The 22571-nt window shown below is 50.4% G+C and overlaps 1 protein-coding gene across 2 annotated transcripts in view; it reads right to left on the bottom strand.

Annotated features, from left to right (window-relative positions):
- Positions 1-22571, bottom strand: part of crtac1b (cartilage acidic protein 1b) — a 200243-nt gene that overhangs the window by 105642 nt on the left and 72030 nt on the right. For both annotated transcript variants that reach the window (XM_052027207.1, XM_052027206.1), the window contains exon 5: positions 21888-22044. In XM_052027207.1, coding sequence (XP_051883167.1) covers positions 21888-22044 — 157 coding nt within the window. The remainder of the gene's footprint in view (positions 1-21887; positions 22045-22571) is intronic.

Genomic DNA, 22571 nt, shown 5'->3' with positions numbered 1-22571 from the left:
CTGACACACTCCCAGCGACCCCCTGTAAATGCTGACACACTCCCAGGGTCCCCCTGTAAATACCGACACGCCCCCCGGGGACCGCTGTAAATACCGATATACTCCCAGGGACCCCCTGTAAATACTGACACACTCCCCGGGGACCTGTCTAAGTACTGACACACTCCCCGGGGACCTGTGTAAGTACTGACACACTCCCCGGGAACCCCCTGTAAACACTGACACACTCCCCGGGGACCGCTGTAAATACCGACATACTCCCAGGGACCCCTTGTAGATACTGACACACTCTCCGGGGACCCCTGTAAATACCAACACACTCCCTGGGGACCCCTGTAAATACTTACACACTCCCCGGGATCCCCTGTAAATAACGACACACTCCCCGGGGACCCTGTAAATACTGACACACTCCCAGGGGCCCCCTGTAAATACCGAAACACTCGCCGGGGACCCCCTGTAAATACTAACACGCTCTTAGGGATCCCCTGTAAATAACGACACACTCCCTAGGGAACCCTGTAAATACTGACACACTCCTCTGTGACCCCAGTCTCGTCCTATCAGAGATATTTCCTTTGTCATTCATTCATCTTCTCTGCAATGTCGACCTAATTTGCATGTTTACATTCATAGCATTTTCTTCGACATAAATCATTATTTATTAATGGAAATGTATGAACTTGAAACAGGCCCTTTGGCTCACAATGTCTGTGCTGATCATTCAGCACTGATTTACATCAATCCCATTTTAACCTGCCCACATTCCCACCCACTCCCTTCAGATTCTGCCTCTCATCCACACACTTGCAGCAATTTACAGTGGCCAATTAGCCTCCTAACCCACACCCAGGGGAAACCCACTCAGTCACCCAAGGCCAGGTTCGAACCTGGGTCACCGGAGCTGAGGGGCAACATTTCCACCAGCTTTGTGCCGCCCAATATACACCGAGACTGAATCCCCACAGGACGCTTGGGTAGAAAATTCTGAAGATTCATTACCCTCAGTGAAGAAATTCTCTTTCTACTAGCACCCTCGGTCAGGATTAAACCTGGGCCGTTTGAGTCGACCTGCTCTGTCACTGAACTGACTGGGTGTCTGAAATGTGTCAGCATAATTCCTTGCAATATCTCTGATGTATATCTGACAGAGCGCATCTTTTACTGGATTTTCCTGTTAAAACTGCCAGCGTTTACAAGATTCCCTCTCCCACCATCTCGCTGCCTCACTCCCCCCTCTCACCCCTTGTGCTCAGGAGCTGGCTGACTGCGTTTAAAGACTTTCACTCTCCACAGAGTGATTTCACAAGGTGATGATACAGCAAAAATCAGATTAGCTGGCTCTGGCAAAGACAGAAATTTCTTCAATAAATCAATAGCTCAGAACTATTGCTACCTGATTTGGGCTTGTTGTGGGCACTGAATGGCCTGGACTTACACCCTGGGGCAATGTGTCTGTATTTACAGGGGTCCCCGGAGAGTGTCGCTATTTACAATGGGTCCCTGTGATGTGCCAGTATTTACAGGGGTCCCCAGGCAGTGTGTCAGTAGTTACAGGGGAGACCTGGGGTGTGTCAATATTTACAGGGGGTCCCCAGAGAGTGTGTCAGTATTTACAGGGGGTCCCAGGAAATGTGTCAGTATTTACAGGGGTCCCCGTGCAGTGTGTCAGTATTTACAGGGGGTCCCTGTGATGTGTCAGTATTTAAAGGGGGTCCTCAGGGAGTGTGTCAGTATTTACAGGGGGTCCCAGGGAATGTGTCAGTATTTACAGGGGTCCCCGGGCAGTGTGTCAGTAGTTCCAGGCGATACCTGGGGTGTGTCAATATTTACAGGGGGTCCCCAGGGAGTGTGTCAGCATTTACAGGGGGTCCCTGCGGTGTGTTAGTATTTATAGGGGATCCCCAAGTAGTGTGTCAATATTTACAGCGGGTCCCAGGGAATGTGTCAGTATTTACAGGGGGTCCCCAGGGAGCGTGTCAGTATTTACAGGGGGTCGTCAGGGAGTCTCTCAGTGTTTACAGGGGGTTCCCAGGGAGTGCTTCAGTATTTACTGGGGGTCCCAGGGTGTGTGTCAGTATTTACAGGGGGTCCCTGGGGTGTGTCAGTATTTACAGGGGGTCCCCAAAAAGTGTGTCAATATTTACAGGGGGTCCCAGGGAATGTGTCAGTATTTAGAGGGGTCCCCAGGAAGTGTGTCAGTATTTACAGGGGTTCGCTGGGGTGTATCAGTATTTACAGGGGTCCCCGGAAAGTATGTCAGAATTTACAGGCTGTCATCAGGGAGTGTTTCAGTGTTTACAGGGGGATCCCAGGGATTGCTTCAGTATTTACAGGGGGTCCCAGGGAGTGTGTCAGTATTAACAGGGGGTCCCTGGGGTTTGTCAGTATTTACAAGTGGTCGTCAGGGAGTGTTTCAGTGTTTATAGGGGGTTCCCGGGGAGTGTGTCAGTATTTACTGGGGGTTCTGGGGTGTGTGTCAGTATTTACAGGGGGTCCCAAGGGAGTGTGTCAGTATTTACAGGGGCTCCCAAGGGAGTGTGTCAGTATTTACAGGGGGTCCCCAGGGAGTGTGTCAGTATTAACAGGGGGTCCCTGGGGTTTGTCAGTATTTACAAGTGGTCGTCAGGGAGTGTTTCAGTGTTTATAGGGGGTTCCCGGGGAGTGTGTCAGTATTTACTGGGGGTCCTGGGGTGTGTGTCAGTATTTACAGGGGGTCCCAAGGGAGTGTGTCAGTATTTACAGGGGGTCCCCAGGGAGTGTGTCAGTATTTACAGGGGGTCCCAGGGAATGAATCAGTAATTACAGGGGTCCCCGGAAAGTATGTCAGTATTTACAGAGGTCCCCAGGGAGTGTGCCAGTATTTACAGGGGGTCGTCAGGGAGTCTCTCAGTGTTTACAGGGGGTTCCCGAGAAGTGTGTCAGTATTTAATGGGGGTCCCAGGGTGTGTGTCAGTATATACAGGGGGTCCCTGGGGTGTGTCAGTATTTACAGGGGGTCGTCAGGGAGTGTTTCAGTGTTTACAGGGGGTCCCAAGGGAGTGTGTCAGTATTTACTTGGGGTCCTGGGGTGTGTGTCAGTATTTACAGGGGGTCCCCGGGAATGTGACAGTATTTACAGGGGGTTGTCAGGGAATGTGTCAGTATTTACAGGGGGTCGTCACGGAGTGTTTCAGTGTTTACAGGGGGTCCCAAGGGAGTGTGTCAGTATTTACAGGGGGTCCCCAGGGAGTGTGTCAGTATTTACAGGGGGTCCCAGGGAATGTGTCAGTATTTACACGGGGTCCCCAGGGAGTGTGTCAGTATTTACAGGGGGTCCCTGGGGTTTGTCAGTATTTACAAGGGGTTGTCAGGGAGTGTTTCAGTGCTTATAGGGGGTTCCCGGGGAGTGTGTCAGCATTTACTGAGTGTCTTGGGGTGTGTGTCAGTATTTACAGGGGGTCCCAAGGGAGTGTGTCAGTATTTCCAGGGGGTCGTCAAGGAGTGTCTCAGTGTTTACAGGGGGTTCCCAGGAAGTGTGTCAGTGTTTACTGGGGGTCCCAGGGTGTGTGTCAGTATATACTGGGAGGCCCTGGGGTGTGTCAGTATTTACAGGGGGTCGTCAGGGAGTGTCTCAGTGTTTACAGGGAGTTCCCGGGGAGTGTGTCAGTATTTACTGGGGCTCCCAGGGTGTGTGTCAGTATTTACATGGGGTCGTCAGGGAGTGTTTCAGTATTTACAGGGGGTCCCAGGGAGTGTGTCATTATTTACAGGGGGTCCCGGGGTGTGTTTCAGTACTTCCAGTGGTCCCCAGGGTGTGTGTCAGTACTTACAGGGGGTCCCAGGGACTATGTCAGTATTTACAGGGGGTCCCTGTGGTGTGTCAGTATTTACAGGGGTCCCCGGAAGGTATGTTAGTATTTACAGGGGGTCCCCAGGGAGTGTGCCAGTATTTACAGGGGGTCGTCAGGGAGTGTTTCAGTGTTTACAGGCGGTTCCCGGGGAGTGTTTCAGTATTTACTGGGGGTCCCAGGGTGTGCGTCACAGGGGGTCCCTGGGGTGAGTCAGTATTTACAGGGGGTCCCCGGGAGTGTCGCAGTATTTACAGGGGGTTCCCGGGGAGTGTGTCAGTATTTACTGGGGGTCCCAGGGTGTGTGTCAGTCTTTACAGGGGGTCCCAGGGAATGTGTCAGTATTTACAGGGGGTCCCCGGGGAGTGTGTCATTATTTACAGGGGGTCCTGGGGTGTGTGTCAGTATTTACAGGGTGTCCCAGGGAATGTATCAGTATTTACAGGGGTCCCCAGGGAGTGTGTCAGTATTAACAGGGGGTCCCTGGGGTTTGTCAGTATTTACAAGTGGTCGTCAGGGAGTGTTTCAGTGTTTATAGGGGGTTCCCGGGGAGTGTGTCAGTATTTACTGGGGGTCCTGGGGTGTGTGTCAGTATTTACAGGGGCTCCCAAGGGAGTGTGTCAGTATTTACAGGGGCTCCCAAGGGAGTGTGTCAGTATTTACAGGGGTCCCTGGGGAGTGTGTCAGTATTTCCAGGGGGTCGTCAGGGAGTGTCTCAGTGTTTACAGGGGGTTCCCGGGAAGTGTGTCAGTATTTACTGGGGGTCCCAGGGTGTGTGTCAGTATATACAGGGTGTCCCTGGGGTGTGTCAGTATTTACAGGGGGTGGTCAGGGAGTGTTTCAGTGTTTACAGGGGATTCCCGGGGAGTGTATCAGTATTTACTGGGGGTCCCAGGATGTGTGTCAGTATTTACAGGGGGTCGTCAGGGAGTGTTTCAGTATTTACGGGGAGGTCCCAGGGAATGTGTCAGTACTTCCAGTGGACCCCGGGGAGTGTGTCAGTATTTACTGGGGGTCCCAGGGTGTGTGTCAGTATTTACAGGGGGTCCCTGGGGTTTGTCAGTATTTACAGGGGGTCCCCGGGAGTGTGTCAGTATTTCCAGGGGGTTGTCAGGGAGTGTGTCAGTATTTACAGGGGGTCCCAGGGAATGTGTCAGTATTTACACGGGGTCCCCACGGAGTGTGTCACTATTTATAGTGGGTCCCTGGGGTTTGTCAGTATTTACAAGGGGTTGTCAGGGAGTGTTTCAGTGCTTATAGGGGGTTCCCGAGAAGTGTGTCAGTATTTACTGGGTGTCCCAGGGTGTGTGTCAGTATTTACAGGGGGTCCCCGCGAGTGTGTCAGTATTTACAGGGGGTTGTCAGGGAGTGTTTCAGTATTTACAGGGGGTCGTCAGGTCGTTTCTCAGTGTTTACAGGGGGTCCCAAGGGAGTGTGTCAGTATTTACTTGGGGTCCTGGAGTGTGTGTCAGTATTTACAGGGGGTCCCTGGGGTGTGTCAATATTTACAGGGGGTCCCCAGCAAGTATGTCAGTATTTACAGGGGGTCCCAGTCAATGTATCAGTAATTACAGGGGTCCCCGGAAAGTATGTCAGTATTTACAGAGGTCCCCAGGGAGTGTGCCAGTATTTACATGGGGTCGTCAGGGAGTGTTTCAGTGTTTACAGGGTGTTCCCGGGGAGTGTGTCAGTATTTACTGGGGGTCCCAGGGTGTGTGTCAGTATTTAAAGGGGGTCCCAGGGAATGTGTCAGTATTTACACGGGGTCCCCAGGGAGTGTGTCAGTATTTACAGGGGGTCGTCAGGGAGTGTTTGTGTTTACGGGGGTTCCCGGGGAGTGTGTCAGTATTTACTGCGGGTCCCAGGGAGTGTGTTAGTATTTACAGGGGGTCGACAGGGAGTTTTTGTGTTTACAGGGGTTCCCGGGGAGTGTGTCAGTATTAACTGGGGGTCCCTTGGATGTGTCATTATTTACAGGGGGTCCCCAGGGATTGTGTCTGTACTTCCAAGGTGTCCCAGGGAATGTGTCAGTATTTACAGGAGTCCCCGTGCAGTATGTCAGTATTTACACGGGGTCCCAGGGAATGTATCAGTAATTACAGGGGTCCCCGGAAAGTATGTCAGTATTTACAGAGGTCCCCAGGGAGTGTGTCAGTATTTACAGGGGGTCGTCAGGGAGTGTTTCAGTGTTTACAGGGGGTTCCCGGGGAGTGTGTCAGTATTTACTGGGGGTCCCAGGGTGTGTGTCAGTCTTAACAGGGGGTCCCTGGGGTATGTCAATATTTACAGGGGGTCCCCAGCAAGTGTGTCAGTATTTACAGGGGGTCATCAGGGAGTGTTTCAATGTTTACAGGGGGTTCCCGGGGAGTGTGTCAGTACTTATTGGGGGTCCCGGGGTGTGTGTTCAGTATTTAAAGGGGGTTGTCAGGGAGTGTGTCAGCATTTACAGGGGGTCGTCAGGTCGTTTCTCAGTGTTTACAGGGGGTCCCAAGGGAGTGTGTCAGTATTTACTTGGGGTCCTGGGGTGTGTGTCAGTATTTACAGGGGGTCCCTGGGGTGTGTCAATATTTACAGGGGGTCCCCAGCAAGTGTGTCAGTATTTACAGGGGGTCATCAGGGAGTGTTTCAATGTTTACAGGGGGTTCCCGGGGAGTGTGTCAGTACTTATTGGGGGTCCCGGGGTGTGTGTTCAGTATTTAAAGGGGGTTTCCTGGGAATGTGTAAGTATTTACAGGAGTCCCCGGGCAGTATGTCAGTATTTACTGGGTGTCCCAGGGTGTGTGTCAGTATTTACAGGGGGTTGTCAGGGAGTGTGTCAGTATTTACAGGGGGTCGTCACGGAGTGTTTCAGTGTTTACAGGGGGTTCCCGGGGAGTACATCAGTATTTCCTCGGGGTCCTGCGGTGTGTGTCAGTATTTACTGGGGGTCCCCAGGGAGTGTGTCAGTATTTACTTGGGGTCCTGGGGTGTGTGTCAGTATTTGCAGGGGGTCCCAGGGAATGTGTCAGTATTTACAGGGGGTCCCTGGGGTTTGTCAGTATTTACAGGGGGTCCCTGGGGTTTGTCAGTATTTACAAGGGGTTGTCAGGGAGTGTTTCAGTATTTACAGGCGGTCGTCGGGGAGTGTTTCAGTGCTTATAGGGGGTTCCTGGGGAGTGTGTCAGTATTTACTGGGGGTCTTGGGGTGTGTGTCAGTATTTACAGGGGGTCCCAAGGGAGTGTGTCAGTATTTCCAGGGGGTCGTCAGGGAGTGTCTCAGTGTTTACAGGGGGTTCCCAGGAAGTGTGTCAGTGTTTACTGGGGGTCCCAGGGTCTGTGTCAGTATATACAGGGAGTCCCTGGGGTGTGTCAGTATTTACAGGGGGTCGTCAGGGAGTGTTTCAGTGTTTACGCGGGGTTCCCGGGGAGTGTGTCAGTATTTACTGGGGGTCCCAGGGTGTGTGTCAGTATTTACACGGGGTCGTCAGGGAGTGTTTCAGTATTTACACTGGGTCCCAGGGAGTGTGTCATTATTTACAGGGGGTCCCGGGGTGTGTGTCAGTATTTACAGGGGGTCTTCAGGGAGTGTTTCAGTATTTACAGGGGGTCCCTGGGGTATGTCGGTATTTACAGGGGGTCCCCAGGGTGTGTGTCAGTATTTACAGGGGGTCCCTGCGGTGTGTCAGTATTTACTGCGGGTCCCAGGGAATATATCAGTATTTACAGGGGTCCCCGGAAAGTATGTCAGTATTTACAGAGGGTCCCCAGGGAGTGTGTCAGTATTTACAGGGGGTCGTCAGGGAGTGTTTCAGTGTTTACAGGGGGTTCCTGGGGAGTGTTTCAGTATTTACTGGGGGTCCCAGGGTGTGTGTCAGTATTTACAGGGGGGTCCCTGGGGTGAGTCAGTATTTACAGGGGGTCCCCGGGAGTGTGTCAGTATTTACAGGGGGTCCCAGGGAATTTGTCAGTATTTACAGGGGGTCCCAGGGTGTGTGTCAGTATCTACAGGGGGTTCCTGCGGTGTGTCAGTATTTACAGCGGGTCCCAGTCAATGTATCAGTAATTACAGGGGTCCCCGGAAAGTATGTCAGTATTTACAGAGGTCCCCAGAGAGTGTGCCAGTATTTACAGGGAGTCGTCAGGGAGTGTTTCAGTGTTTACAGGGGGTTCCCGGGGAGTGTGTCAGTATTTACTGGGGGTCCCAGGGTGTTTGTCAGTCTTTACAGGGGGTCCCTGGGGTGTGTCAATATTTACAGGTGGTCCCCAGGAAGTGTGTCAGTACTTACAGGGGGTCATCCGGGAGTGTTTCAATGTTTACAGGGGGTTCCCGGGGAGTGTGTCAGTACTTATTGGGGGTCCCGGGGTGTGTGTCAGTATTTAAAGGGGGTTCTATGGAATGTGTCAGTATTTACAGGGGTCCTCGGGCAGTGTGTCAGTATTTACAGGGGGTCGTCAGGGAGTGTTTGTGTTTACGGGGGTTCCCGGGGAGTGTGTCAGTATTTACTGGGGTCCCCAGGGAGTGTGTCAGTATTTACAGGGAGTTGTCAGGGAGTGTTTCTGTTTACAGGGGGTTCCCGGGGAGTGTGTCAGTATTTACTGGGGGTCCTGGGGTGTGTGTCAGTATTTACAGGGGGTCCCAGGGAATGTGTTAGTATTTACACGGGGTCCCCAGGGAGTGTGTCAGTATTTACAGGGGGTCGTCAGGGAGTGTTTGTGTTTGCGGGGGTTCCCGGGGAGTGTGTCAGTATTTACAGGGGGTCCCTGGGGTGTGTCATTATTTACAGGGGGTCCCCAGGGAGTGTGTCTGTACTTAGAGGGTGTCCCAGGGAATGTGTCAGTATTTACAGGAGTCCCCGGGCAGTATGTCAGTATTTACACGGGGTCCCCAGGGAGTGTGTCAATATTTCCAGGGGGTCGTCAGGGAGTGTCTCAGTGTTTACAGGGTGTTCCCGGGGAGTGTGTCAGTATTTACTGGGGGTCCTAGGGAATGTGTCAGTACTTCCAGTGGTCCCCAGGGTGTGTGTCAGTATTTACAGGGGGTCCCTGGGGTGTGTCATTATTTACACGAGGTCCCCAGGGAGTGTGTCAGTATTTACAGGGAGTTGTCAGGGAGTGTTTCTGTTTACAGGGGGTTCCCGGGGAGTGTGTCAGTATTTACTGGGGGTCCTGGGGTGTGTGTCAGTATTTACAGGGGGTCCCAAGGGAGTGTGTCAGTATTTACAGGGGGTCCCCAGGGAGTGTGTCAGTATTTACAGGGGGTCCTAGGGAATGTTTCACTATTTATAGGCGTCCCCAGGCAGTATGTCGGTATTTACAGGGGGTCCATGTGGTGTTTCATTATTTACAGGGGGTCCCCAGGGAGTGTGTGAGTAATTACAGGGGGTCCCGGGGTGTGTCAGTATTTACAGGAGGTCGTCAGGGAGTGTTTCAGTGTTTACAGGGGGTTCCTGGGGAGTGTGTCAGTATTTACTTGGGGTCCCAGGGTGTGTGTCAGTATTTACAGGGGGTTCCTGGGGTGTGTCAGTATTTACAGGGGGTCCCCAGGAGTGTGTCAGTATTTACTGGGGGTCCCGGGGTGTGTGTCAGTATTTAGAGGGGGTCTCCGGGAGTGTGTCAGTATTTACAGGAGGTCCTCGGAGGAGCACCTCACCTGAGGTAGCTGGGGGTTTGCGTCCAGAACCTGGAAGCTGCTCCACTGAGCTCCATTGCTAAGCTTAACACACGCAGTCTATTTCTGCTCACCCAGACCCCACCAGCACCATCTTCTATGAATTGAAACTGCAGAGAAGCAGGCCGTTCTGCCCATCTGTTTACTGCTGTCTCTGAGGACAGGAACGCATTCAGACCTACTTCCCTACATCCCAGCAGACTCTTCTCGTTCAGAAGCTCATTCCCTTCTGAAGTCCCGAACGGACTGTCTCCACCCCCACACAGGCAGTAAGTTCCAGACCACTCCCCTCTTCACCTCTCCACTGTGTCCATTCCCCATCAGTGTGAACTTGCAACCCCTGGTTCCTGGAACCACCCATTAATGGGAACAGGTCTCACTTTCCCTTTTTAAATTCACGTGTGGTATCTTAGAATGACAATGTAGGCCATTTCACCCACTTCCTCTGGCAGCTCATTCCACATACCACCCTCTTGTGTAAAAAAATGTGCCCCTCAGGTCCCCTCTTTTTCCTTTTACTTTAAACCTGTGCCCTCTCTAGCCGTGGATGCCAGTGATGAAGCTGCAGGAGCTGTGTTGTTGCAGAAGGGTGACCTTGATGATATTGACCATCCTGTAGCTTACTTTTCAAAGAAATTTAATGAGCATCAAAAGAATTTTTCCACCATAGAGAAAGAATTACTGTCGCTTGTTTTAGCCTTGCAACATTTCAGTGTATATATCAGACTGCACCGGACTGTCTGTCTTGGCTAATTCTCTAGCTCTAGCTCGAGTCACCGCACATGATGGGTAAACATCTGGACCATATTTCAGACTCCCCTACCCTGAGGAAAAGGCAGTGACCATCCACCTTATCTATGCCCCTCATGATTTTATAAACCTCTATAAGGCCACCCCTCAGCCTCCTGCACTCCAGGGAAAATATCTCCAGCCAACCCAAACCTTCCAGTTCAGGTAACAGCCTTGTAAATCTTTTCTGTGCCCTCTCCAGTTTAATGGCATCCTTCCCATAGCAGGGTGACCAGAACTGCACACAGTACTGCAGATGGAGCCTCACCAACGTCTTCTCACAGTGAAACGTACTGAGACACAGCACGAAAACCCTCTTCTACAAAACATAACACCTTGTCACAAACTGGTGCATGCAATTTTCTCTCTCTGCTGCCTTTATGATAGGGACTGAACGGTGAAGCTCGATGGTTACAATGATGAGAATCCAAGGTAAGTAAACAAAGGATGAGGAGATGGACATTAAACTCTCAGCCAGACAAAAGGCTTCATAGCACACAGAACAAGTTAAGTAATGGACTCTTGCAAACCACTGACAGATTATAAGAAAGGACAACTTCTGTTTGTGCAAAGGTGATGATACAGGGAGACAGGGCGGTGAAGAAGTCATTTGGCATGCTTGCCTTCATCAGTCAGGGTACTGAGTACAGGAGTAGGAACGTCACATTACAACTGTAAAAGTCATTGGTGAGACCGCACTTGGAGTATCGTCTGCAGTTCTGGTCGCCTGGGTACAGGAAGGATGTCATTAAGCTGGAAAGGGTGCAGTAAAGATTCACGAGAGTGTTACCAGGACTGGAGGCCCTGAGTTATAGAGAGAGGTTGGGCAGGCTAGGACTTTATTTGCTTAGGAGGCTGAGGTATATAAATAAGGGGCATACATAAGGTGGAGAGGCAAGTCTGGTAGAGGACATATGTATATTTAAAGTGAGGGGGAAAAGATTTTAAAGGGACCTGAGGGGCAACTTCTTCACACAGAGGGTGGTGGGTATATGGAATGAGCTGTAGAGGTGGTTTAAAAGGCACTTGGACCGGTACATGGACAGGAAAGGTTTAGAAGGATATGGGCCAAACGCAGGCAAATGGGAGTAGCTCAGATGGACATCTTGGACGGCATGGATGAGTTGGGCTGAAGGGCCTGTTTCCATGCTGTATAATTCTATGATTTTATGCCACAATTGAGGGTCTTGTGATGCAAGGTTTGATCACCCTTAGTGTGTGAGAACCACCAGGCGATCCATACACAGTCACCTTGCACAGTTGTGATACTGACCAGATGATCAGGTGTAACGAGGACCGACTGGAGTCAACTCTCTGCACTCCTTTGACAACCATGGGATTTATGTCCACTCGAGAACAAAAGGGGTCCTGAGTTTAACCTCTCCTCCCTCTCCTCAGCATCCTCTCAGTACCGGTTGGTAAGAATAACTTTGGAAACCGGACACTGAGGTAGTCGAAGAATTTGCATTGCAACCCTCTTCCCATTCTGCTCACTTTTCATTAATCCCTACAATTAGTTTTGCATTTTTACTCCATAAAAATCAACCAAATATAAAATGTAATGCAAGTATCATTAGCATAGGGTAGTAAAACTAGCAGATAATTGATGCTTCAACCCAATTTCAGGAAGCAATGTCAGCAGTAGTAACACAAAGGCTTCAGTTATTCTCAGGGGGTGCGGGAAAGGTGTTTAGAATTTTCTATCTTTCCCTTTTCTCCCTATACAGCTCAAGGTGTTGACCTCACCAGCTCTGTTCATATCCAGTATCACACGTTTGGGATCAGGGATAACCATGCGGCATGAAATGAGGCCACGCATCTGATCGTGCCTTGGTCAGTTGTTAAGAGGAACTCTCCAGTTAGGACCCTTTCCCTCACCTTCTCCCCAGGCGTGATGACCAGCATTGGCTGAGAATGGAAGCTCAGCACAGCCCAAGGATACTCCGACAACTCCTCCCGAACCTGCAACCCTCTACCACCAAGAAGGACGAGGGCAGTAGACATGTGTAGAGACAAAAGCAAGAAGGACAAGTTCAGGAGATGTGTGGGAACACAACCCTAAAGAGAAAAGCACAGAGTACTCTGTGAATGGACAGTGACTGCAGAGTGTTGTTACAGCAAGTAATCAGGAAGGTAAGCGGAACGCTGGCCTTTATTGCAAAGTGGATGGAGTATAGAAGTCAGGAAGTGTTCCTCCAGCTGTGCAGGGTGTTGGTGAGACCATAGCTGGAGCACAATGTACGGTTTCCTTGTTATTTAACCTGGGTTAGACATGCTTTGGATGCAGCTCAAACATGATTCACTAGGTTGATTGCTGGTATATCTGCTTCTAAGATTGATCAGTTACTCATGAAAAATCGATATCATTGTATCATATTTCCTTATGACAGAGAAGATGTCCACTTGGCCCGTTGAGACTATACTAGCTCCCAAGCATTGCCATTTCCCCACATCCTCCTTATTCTCTCTCACATGTTGATTTACTTCTCCAGACACCTGTCTACACGAGGGGCAACTAACAGTAGCTGGTTAGTAGCCTAACTGACCCCCACACCTTTGAGATGTGGGAGGAAACTGGAGCACCTGGGAGAAAACCACATGGTTACAGGGAGAACGTGCAAACTCCGCACAGATGGCCTCGGAGGTCAGAATCGAACCCAGGTCTCCAGAGCTGCGAGCCAGCAGCACTACCTGCCGTACCACTGGGCTGTTCATGAGGCAAATAACTTCATTGAAAATTCTCGTTAGGATGGACAGAGTAGTTGTGGGGATGGTGTTTCCCCTAACCAGGGTCTCTCGAAGCTCTGTCTCAGGATCAGGATGGACCATTCAGGACCAAGATGAGTTGAAATTCTTTCACCCAGAGAGTGGCGAATCTTTGGAACTCTCATCCCAAGAGTGCTCAGGAGGCTCAGTCACGGAGTACACGCAAGGGAGCGAGGTACATAGTTCTTAGGTATTGAAATTAGGTCTTTCCCAGGGCACCAATGCTCAATACAAGAGGGCATGGCTTTAAGGTAATGGGTGGGAAGTTCAAGGGAGATGTCAGAGGGAGGTTTTTCACCCAGAGAGTGGTCGGTGCATGGAATGCATTGCCTGGGGCGGTGGTGGAGGCTGATACGTTGGTCAAGTTCAAGAGATTGTTAGATAAGCATATGGAGGAATTTAAGATAGAGGGATATGTGGGAGGAAGGGGTTAGATAGTCTTAGGTGTGGTTTGAAGGTGGGCGCAACATGGTGGGCCGAAGGGCCTGTATTGTGCTGTATTGTTCTGTGGTTGGAAATCAAGGGATATGGGGTTAGTGACACAGAGATCAGCCATAGTCTTATTGAATTGTGGAGCAGGTGTGATGGGCTTCTATATATTTTATGTTCTTACAGAGAGAACTAGATGGACTAGACTATCAAGGAGTCCAAGTACAAGTGGGTTGAGATGCAGGTCTGACATTGCCCAAATGAATGATAGAATGGTCTCTCTGAGTTCGATCCCGACCTCCGGCGCTGTCTGTGTGGAGTTTGCACGTTCTCCCTGTGACCGCGTGCATTCCCCTGGGTGCTCTGGTTTCCTCCCACACCCCCCAAGTATGTGCAAGTTAGTAGGTTAATTGGCCACTGTAAATTGCCCCTTGTGTGTAAGTGGGGAGTAGAGTGTGGGGGCAGTGGGGTGAAGAATAAAAAGGGTTTAATGTCGGGTTTTTGTGTCAATGGGTGGTCAATGGTCAGTACGGACAAGTGGGCTGAAGGGCCTGTATCCATGCTGTATCTCTCTAAATCTCCACTCCACAACCCTACATACATCAGTCAGAGCCCTTTCCCCAAACAGGTCCCACATCCAACACCCCCCACCTCCCCCACCAACCCCGTGTGGAGACTGCACCCCATTTGTAATGACCTGTGGACTGCAATGATGATGATGAGCTCCCTGCTCCCAACCAGACGCTGTTTGAACCCACGCCAGAGAAAGCGGGCAGAGATTACTTGAGTAATTGCCTTCTCTGGGTCAAGTAATGAGGCAAAGCAGAAATATGGTGTGATTGTCCTTGTTTTTTTTTGACTTTGAAGACACTAAGGAAAGAAACTGCTGACGGATGAGAAAGCCTGACATCGGCTGGAGATTCTGGCTCTGAAGCCTGACTGTAACGGCGCTCCATAGATCAGCATGCCTTGATCAAAGTCTTCAGTGTAAGTCAGCAGCAGACCAGCAAGTTTCTATTATTACCCAGGGGTGCCTGATACCTGGTGCGTTTCATTGGCTGCCCCCTGGTGCAATTAGCAGATGGAGGTGGGTGGGGGAATGACCTTGTGCTTCTGGATACCACCCCCCCTCCACCCTGGAAAGTCATGGCCCCTTCACCCCCACATCACTGACACTGGTTGGAGAAGGTCCTGAAAGGGGGAGTTGCCCGGGGATTGGGGGAGAGGAGGTGAGGCAGTAGCAGTGTGTAGGAGGAGGTCCAGCCCATGGCATGGCTCGTTTGCAACAGGATCTGCCCTGAGCGCACTGGAGGGGTCAGTCGCAGTGGAGTGCGGTGGTCTCAGGGAAGGCAGCGAGCAGGCAGGGGCGAGGAGGGGGAGCCATCTAGGGATGTGGGAGTGGATGGGATCTTGCATGGCCTGTTCACCATTCAATAGAGTCATAGAGTAACACAGCACGGAAACAGGCCCTTCAGCCCAACTCGTCCATGCCGACCAAGCTGCCCATCCAAGTTAGTCCCAGTTGCTCACATTTGGCCCGTATCCCTCAAAACCTTTCCTATCCGAATGCCTCGGCCACTTCCTCTGGTAGCTCATTCCAGATGCTCACCAACCCCTGGGTGAAGAAGTTGCTCCTCCGATCCCTCCACTCCAGGGAGGTGTTTGCACCTGACTCCATTGTCACAAAGGTTCCTGTGGTGCTGTAGCCAAAATTACACGGGGACTTTGACCTCGGCTTTGTCCACAATCCCCGTGACATCTCACAATCCACAGTCGCATTTGAGCAGAAGCTTGATGAACGGAAGAGAAAAGAGGAGCATGCTGGTGGGTTTAGGTGAAGACTGGGGGAGGTGGAAGGATGTGGACATCAAGGGGGTCCAGAGTCTGATTGGCATCAGTCTAGCTGCGACCAAAGAATAAGCTGCAATGTGTAGACCCTACTGAAGAGCTGAAGATTGGCTGGCTGTTATGTGCCAATTATAGATCAGGTTTAATGTAGCAACAGGGGGCCGGGAAGAGGGGGGGAGGGAGGAGTGGGAGAGAAAGAGAGATGGGAGAGAGAGAGAGAGAGAGACAGAGAGAGAGAGAGAGAGAGACAGAGAGAGAGAGACAGAGAGAGAGAGAGAGAGAGAGACAGAGAGAGAGAGACAGAGACAGAGACAGAGACAGAGACAGAGAGAGAGAGAGAGAGAGAGAGAGAGAGAGAGAGAGAGAGAGAGAGAGAGAACTGTCCTTGGGATCCAGGCAATTTGTTTTGCTGACAACGAGAGCATTGTCAGTTGACGTGGCCTTGGGAAGTATGCACCACATTAGCTTTTGCTGAAGAATCAAAGGACCAGTAAACAATTCTCTATGAAAGCTTCCACCGTGAAAACCTGCTCTAATGGCATGAATCAATTTAACGGCAGAGTAGAAGTGAGTGCAGTTCCGAGGGAGGGGCTGAGGGGTGTCAGTTAATGATCCACGTTCAGGTCACCATTTTCACAGGTAAACTGACTAATCTGCTGCATCCTCACCTCAGTACTTATGGTTCCCGTTGTCTGGTTTTTGCACAGGAATTAATCTGTGACCAGGGATTACTGAACCTGAACCCTGACAGTCAGCTCTTCCATCTGTACTGATCCATTGGCAGGATTTTCCTGACTCTGATCTTCTCACACTTCAGCACGGATTTCCAGCCTGGTCTGGAAGTCAGAAGCCCTCAACCTCTCACCCTGTCCCTGGAGGCCAACGACCTCTCACCCCCGCCCTTGTACTCAATATTCAGCCGACAAACCACACTCCATAAAATGTCAAGCCAAGGGACAAAATGCACTTCACACCTGGCCCCTCAAGTTTACGTCAGCCCAGTGTGGACCCAGAGTCACTGGCCGTCAGAGTCATAGAGAGATACAGCACGGAAACAGGCCCCTCGGCCCACTGAGTCTGTGCCAACCATCAACCACTGATCCTACATTAATTCCATTTTTTATTCTCCCCACATTCCCATCAACTCCCTTCCGATTCTACCCCTCACCCACACACTGGGGACAATTTACAGCGGACAATTAACCCACCGACCCCGCACGTCTTTGGGATGTGGGAGGAAACCGGAGCACCCGGGGGAAACCCACGTGGTCACAGGGAGAACGTGCAAACTCCACACACAGACAGTGTCGGAGGTCAGGATCGAACCTGGGTCTCTGACACTGTGAGACAGCGGCTCTACCTGCTGCTCCACCGGGCTGGTTCCATGTGAAGGAAGGTTTCCCACATATTTTTGGTCAAGTCTCAGGCAGCAGGAACACGATGGGTCACAGTTGAAATCTGTGATGTTGGTTAAACCCCCCGTTGGGTTCTGATTCCACTCATAGCCTCGGTTCCTGAACAGGTTGGCAAAGTGTCCGTCCTTCTCAGGTCTGAAGGTCCGCAGGGGTGGGATTCACCACTGGAAGGGTGTCGTGGTGGGGAAGGGGCTCAGGTGGACACCTGTGGCCTCTGCCTGTGTCATTGTCACGTGGGTGACTTGAGGAACATCAGATCAGTGAGCCACGAGCCTTATCTCAGTGCCCACAGGGAGCTCGCCAGAGGTCAGGTAACTCAGTGTGTCTGGAGACAACTGACGTGTGCAACGTATCTCCAAGACATGTGTGGATGGGTCCGTTAAATGCCAGGAGGTTTCAGTGATGCTTCCCAGCCATTTCCGGAATATCCGTTGGACCTTCCCCACAGGGACATCACTGACTCCCTATTTACTTTGATCTGTTGATTCAGTGGGTGATGGTGCACATTACCCAGCCCTACTTACCCCTGAACTGAGTGAACCACTCTGCCACTTCAGTGGGGCAGTTAACAGCAACGTTCCTGTGGGGTGGAGTCACACTTAGACCAGACCAGGTAAGGATGGCAGATTTAGAACCATAGAACTGCAGAGTTGTACAGCACAGAAACAGGCCCTTCGGCCCATCACGTCCATGCTGACCTTTTTGCCCATCTACACTCATTCCATTTTCCTGCATTAGGACCATACCCCTCTATACCTTGTCTATTTAAGTATTTGTCTAAATGCCTCTCAAATGTAGTGACTGTATCTGATTCCACCTCCTCCTCTGGCAGTGAGTTCCAGACATCAACCACTCTCCGTGTAAAATACTTTCCCCTCAGCTCTCCTTCCTCTCACCTTAAGCCTACGCCTTCTTGTTTTTGATATCCCTACCACAGGAAAAAGGTTCTATCTACCCCAATTATAATTTTACATACCTCTCTCAGGTCACTCCACAGCCTCCTTCGCTCCAGGGAAAACAAGCCCAGCCTGTCCAATCTCTCCCCATAACCAGTCCTCCCATCCAGGTAACATCCTGGTGAATCTCCTCTGCACTCTCTCCAGCGCAATACATCCTTCCTACAGTGTGGTGACCAGAACTGCACACCGTAGTCCAGGTGTGGTCTAACCAGTGTTTTGTAAAGTTGCAACACAACCTCCCAACTCTCATGTTCCATGCCCTGACCTATGAAGGTAAGCATGCCATATGCCTTCTTCATCACCCTATCCACCTACATTGCACTTTCAGGGAACTATGGACTTAAACCCTCAAGGTCCCTCTGTTCATCAACATTCCTTAATCCACCTACCCTTTACTGGATACATCCGATCCTTATTTGACTTCCCAAAGTGCATCAGCTCGTACTTATCAGGATTAAGTTCTATCTGCCATCACCCATGCCAACTTTCGATCTGATCTATCTCCTGCTCCAGCTTCAGACAACCTTCCTCACTATCCACAACACCACCAATGTTTATCTGCAAACTTACCAATCATACCTCCTGCATTCACACCCAAGTTGTTAGTACATATCAAAAACCATAGGGGTCCCGGCACCGATCCCTGTGGTACACCACTGGTCATAGATTTCCAATCAGAAAAGCATCCTTCCATCGCAACCCTCTGCTTCCTATCACCAAGCCAATTTTGGATCCAATTAGCCAGCTCACCTTGGATCCAATGTGACTTTTGGACCAACTTACCATATGGGACCTTGTCAGGCACCTTACTAAAGTCCACATTCACAATGTCTACTGCCCTGCTTCCATCAATCTTCTTCATTACCTCCTCAAAAAGCTCAATCAAATTCATGAGGCAGGACTTCCCTCGCACAAAGCCCTGCTGACTATCCTGATCATCCACTGCTTTTCCAAAAGCACAGAAATCCTATCCCTTAGGATTTTCTCCAGTGATTTCCCACCCACTGACAGAACACCCACTGCCTGCAGTTGAAGGTTTGGGTCCCTATTTTCCGCAGTGGAGTCAGAAAGTAAAACTTAATTCAATCAGTGAGTGGTTGGTGTTTGGAACAAGCTGCCTGAGGAGACTCAATGGGACCTTCAACAGGGAACTGGAGCAACACTTGGAAGGGGTGTAGGGAATGCACAGATCACAGTGCTCTTAAAAAGGTGTTGTCCACCCTCGATGGGTAGACTTTCCTCCTTTACTGCTACCGGTTGAACATCTCTCATGTATATATTGCGTGCTGTTACCCCATGGAGCTCCTATCCTCATACCTGGACACTATCCTGCCCCCCCCCCCCAATCCAATCCCTTCCCACTTACATCCGTGACACATCACACGCTCTACAACTCTTCTGTAGCTTTAAGTTCTCCAGCACACACAACTTCATCTTCACCATGGGCGTCCAGTCCCTATACACCTCCATTCCCCATCATGACGGCCTCACCGCCCTCCGCTTCTTTCCTGACCAGAGACAGAACCAGTTCCCTTCCACTAACGCTGTCCTCCGCCTGGCTGAACTTGTCCTCACCCTAAACAACTTCACTTTCGATTCCTCCCACTTTCTACAGACCAAGGGAGTAGCCATGGGCACTCGCATGGGCTCCAGCTGTGCCTGCCTCTTCGTTGACTACATTGAACGGTCTCTGTTCCAAGCCTACTCCGACCCCGTTCCTCAACTCTTTCTCCATTAAAAGTTGACCACCTGCTTTTCTCCATGGATGCTGCCTGGCCTGTTGAGTTCCTCCAGCATCATCGTGTTTTTCATCTCGTGGGAAAACTATCACGATCATGCAAAACCCTCTCTGTTCACCCAGACCCAGAGATGTGCAGTCAGCAGCCACATTTTAAGAAACGGAAGATTTTCTATCAAGTAACTATATCTTACTTCTCCTGGCAGGCTGGGAGAGGGGAGGTGGGTTCACAGCTGAGGCAGGCTGCTCCCTATCCACACCCCTCCATGGAGGCAGTTGCTCACCGCTCTGAACCAGCTCCTGGGCTGAAGTGCAGCTGTGATAAGGCAGATCGTTGACACAGGGGCCCTGTGCTGTGGATTTGGTTTATAAATCATTTCACGCAGTAATTGTTTTTTAATTATAGCCCTGCTCTCCAGCAAGCTGTGCAGAGGAAGACTGACAAACCTCTGCCAAGTTCCAGACCCGTGGAAGCTGAGGAGAGTCATGAACTGAGATTAGAACATAGAACATAGAAAATCTACAGCACAATTCAGGCCCTTCGGCCCACAAAGCTGTGCCGAACATGTCCCTACCTTAGAAATTACTAGGCTTACCCATAGCCCTCTATTTTACTCAGCTCCATGTACCTATCCAACAGTCTCTTGAAAGACCCTATTGTATCTGCCTCCACCACCATTGCCGGCAGCCCATTCCATGCACTCACCACTCTCTGAGTAAAAAAACTTACCCCTGACATCTCCTCTATACCTACTCCCCAGTACCTTAAACCTATGTCCTCTTGTGGCCACCAATTCAGCCCTGTGGAAAAGCCTCTGACTATCTACCCGATCAATACCTCGCATACATCTCTATCAGGTCCCCCCTCATCCTTCGCCTCTCCAAGGAGAAAAGGCCGAGTTCCCTCAACCTGCTTTCATAGGCATGCTCTGCATTCCAGGCAGCATCCTTGTAAATTACTGTGATAATGGAACTGTCTCCAGCGCTGACAGTACCACTGGTCAGTGGGAACTGCTGAATGTTTACTGGTTTACCAGTCATTGGGGACACAGGAGACTGCAGATGCTGAAATCTGGAGCAACACGCAAGATGCTGGCAGAACTCAGCGGGTCAGGCAGCAGGTGGAGGGACACAGACAGTCAGTGCTTCAGGTCGAGATCTTTCGGTCCAAATGAAGGGTCTCGACCTGAGCTGTTGACTGTCCGTGTCCCTCCACCTGCTGCCTGACCCACTTGTGTGTTGCTGCTAATTATTGGCAGCCAGTTATCTAACTCTAGTTAGTGGAGACACCACAGGCTGCAGATGCTGGAATCTGGAGCAACACACAATCTGCTGGAGGAACTCAGCGGGTCGAGCAGCATCTGTGGGGGGAAAAGAACTGTTAACTGTCAACAGGGCTCTCCACTCTCAGGACTGGATGGCACGCAAACAAAAGCTTTTCACTGTATCTCGGTACATGTGACAATAATAAACCAACGCCAATTCCAATTGTTAGGAAACATGAAGGACTGAGGTGGGGTTTAATGGAACCCTGCCCCTTTATAACACTGCCCAGGTTCACTAGATGCCGAAGTCTGACTGTCAAGGACCTCAATGGCCCATTTATAAATCATTTGGCGCAGCAATTACCTGCACTTCCTCTGTTGCATGTATCTCCTTCCTCTAACGATGTGGTCTGTCCAGGACGCTGAATAATTGGAGCAAGATATCCCTCCTCTTGTACTCAGGTCCTCTGTAATAAAGCCCAACATACTACTTGCCCTTCTAATTCTTTGCTGTACTTCCATGTTAACTTCTAGTGATTCATGTACATGGACATCAGGTCCCTCTCAACACCAACTCACAGGAACACAAGAGGCTGCAGAGAGTAGTAGACACAGCCCAGCCCATCACGGGCACCGCCCTTCCCATCACTGACAGCATCTACAGGAGGCGCTGCCTCAAGAAGGCGGCATCTGTCATCAAGGATCCCCACCATCTGGGCCGTGCCCTCTTCTCACTGTTACCGTCAGGCAGGAGGTACAGAAGCCTGAAGTCCCACACCACCAGGTTCAGGAACAGCTACTTTCCTACATCCAACAGATTCTTGAACTGATCTGCACAAATCTAACAACGGAGCACTACAGACCACCTCTTGCACTGCCGTGGACTTGTCTCCGATTGTGTCTTTGGTTTTTTTTGCACTTTGCTTTTGTACAGTCTTTTCTGTATGGTATAATTTTATGCATAACTTATGTATAATTTATGTTCTGTGTGTTTTCTGTACCTATGTACCTGTGATGCTGTTGCAAGCAAGTTTTTCATCGTACCTGTACCTCATGGCACTTGTGGACATGACAATAACCTCAACTTGTATTTGACGTGACACCAACGCCGCCCAACCTCTCAACTTTAAAGAATACCCTGCTTTTTTAACTTTGTCCATCAATGGAGAGAAGACATGAAGCCATCCGTGAGGCCTCTTACCTGTGTACTTGTTGACCCCCGCCTCTACCGCCACGTTGGAAAGCGCGATGATTCCCATCGAGACGTTGCTGCTGGCTTCTTCCATCTCTATCAGTGCGTGAGGGCCGATGTTACCGCTGGCATAGTTGGCCACATATACAGAGTACTTCCCGGTGCCCTGAGAGAGACAAGAAACAGCAGGTGAATGGGCAGCAGATGGATGCGGGCTTCTTGAGTGGAGCAATGGGATGCAGAACTTTTGAGTACGGGAGTTGGGACATTATCTTGCAGTTGTACAAGACATTTGTGTCGTCACACCTATTGCGTTCAGTTTTGGTCACCGCGTTATAGGAAGGATGTCATTAAACTGGAAAGAGCGCAGAGAAGATTTACGAGAATGTTGACAGGACTCGAGGGACTGAGTTATGGAGGGAGGTTGGACAGGTTAGCACTTTATTCCTTGAAGCGTTGGAGACTGAGGGGTGACCTTACTAAGGTGTATAAAATCACGAGGGACATTGATAGAGTGAATACATTTAGTCTCTTTCCAGGGAAAGAGTCTTAAAACCTAGAGGGCATAGATTTAAGGTGAGAGGGGAAAGATTTAAAGGGGACCTGAGGGGCAAGTTTTTCACACAGAGGGTGGTGCGTATATGGAACGAGCTGCCAGAGGAAGTATTTGAAGCAGGTACAATAACAACATTT

This window comes from Pristis pectinata, chromosome 12, assembly GCF_009764475.1.
Source record: "Pristis pectinata isolate sPriPec2 chromosome 12, sPriPec2.1.pri, whole genome shotgun sequence".
In the NCBI taxonomy this organism is placed as follows: domain Eukaryota; kingdom Metazoa; phylum Chordata; class Chondrichthyes; order Rhinopristiformes; family Pristidae; genus Pristis; species Pristis pectinata.
This window is presented reverse-complemented; position numbering and strand designations above follow the sequence as displayed.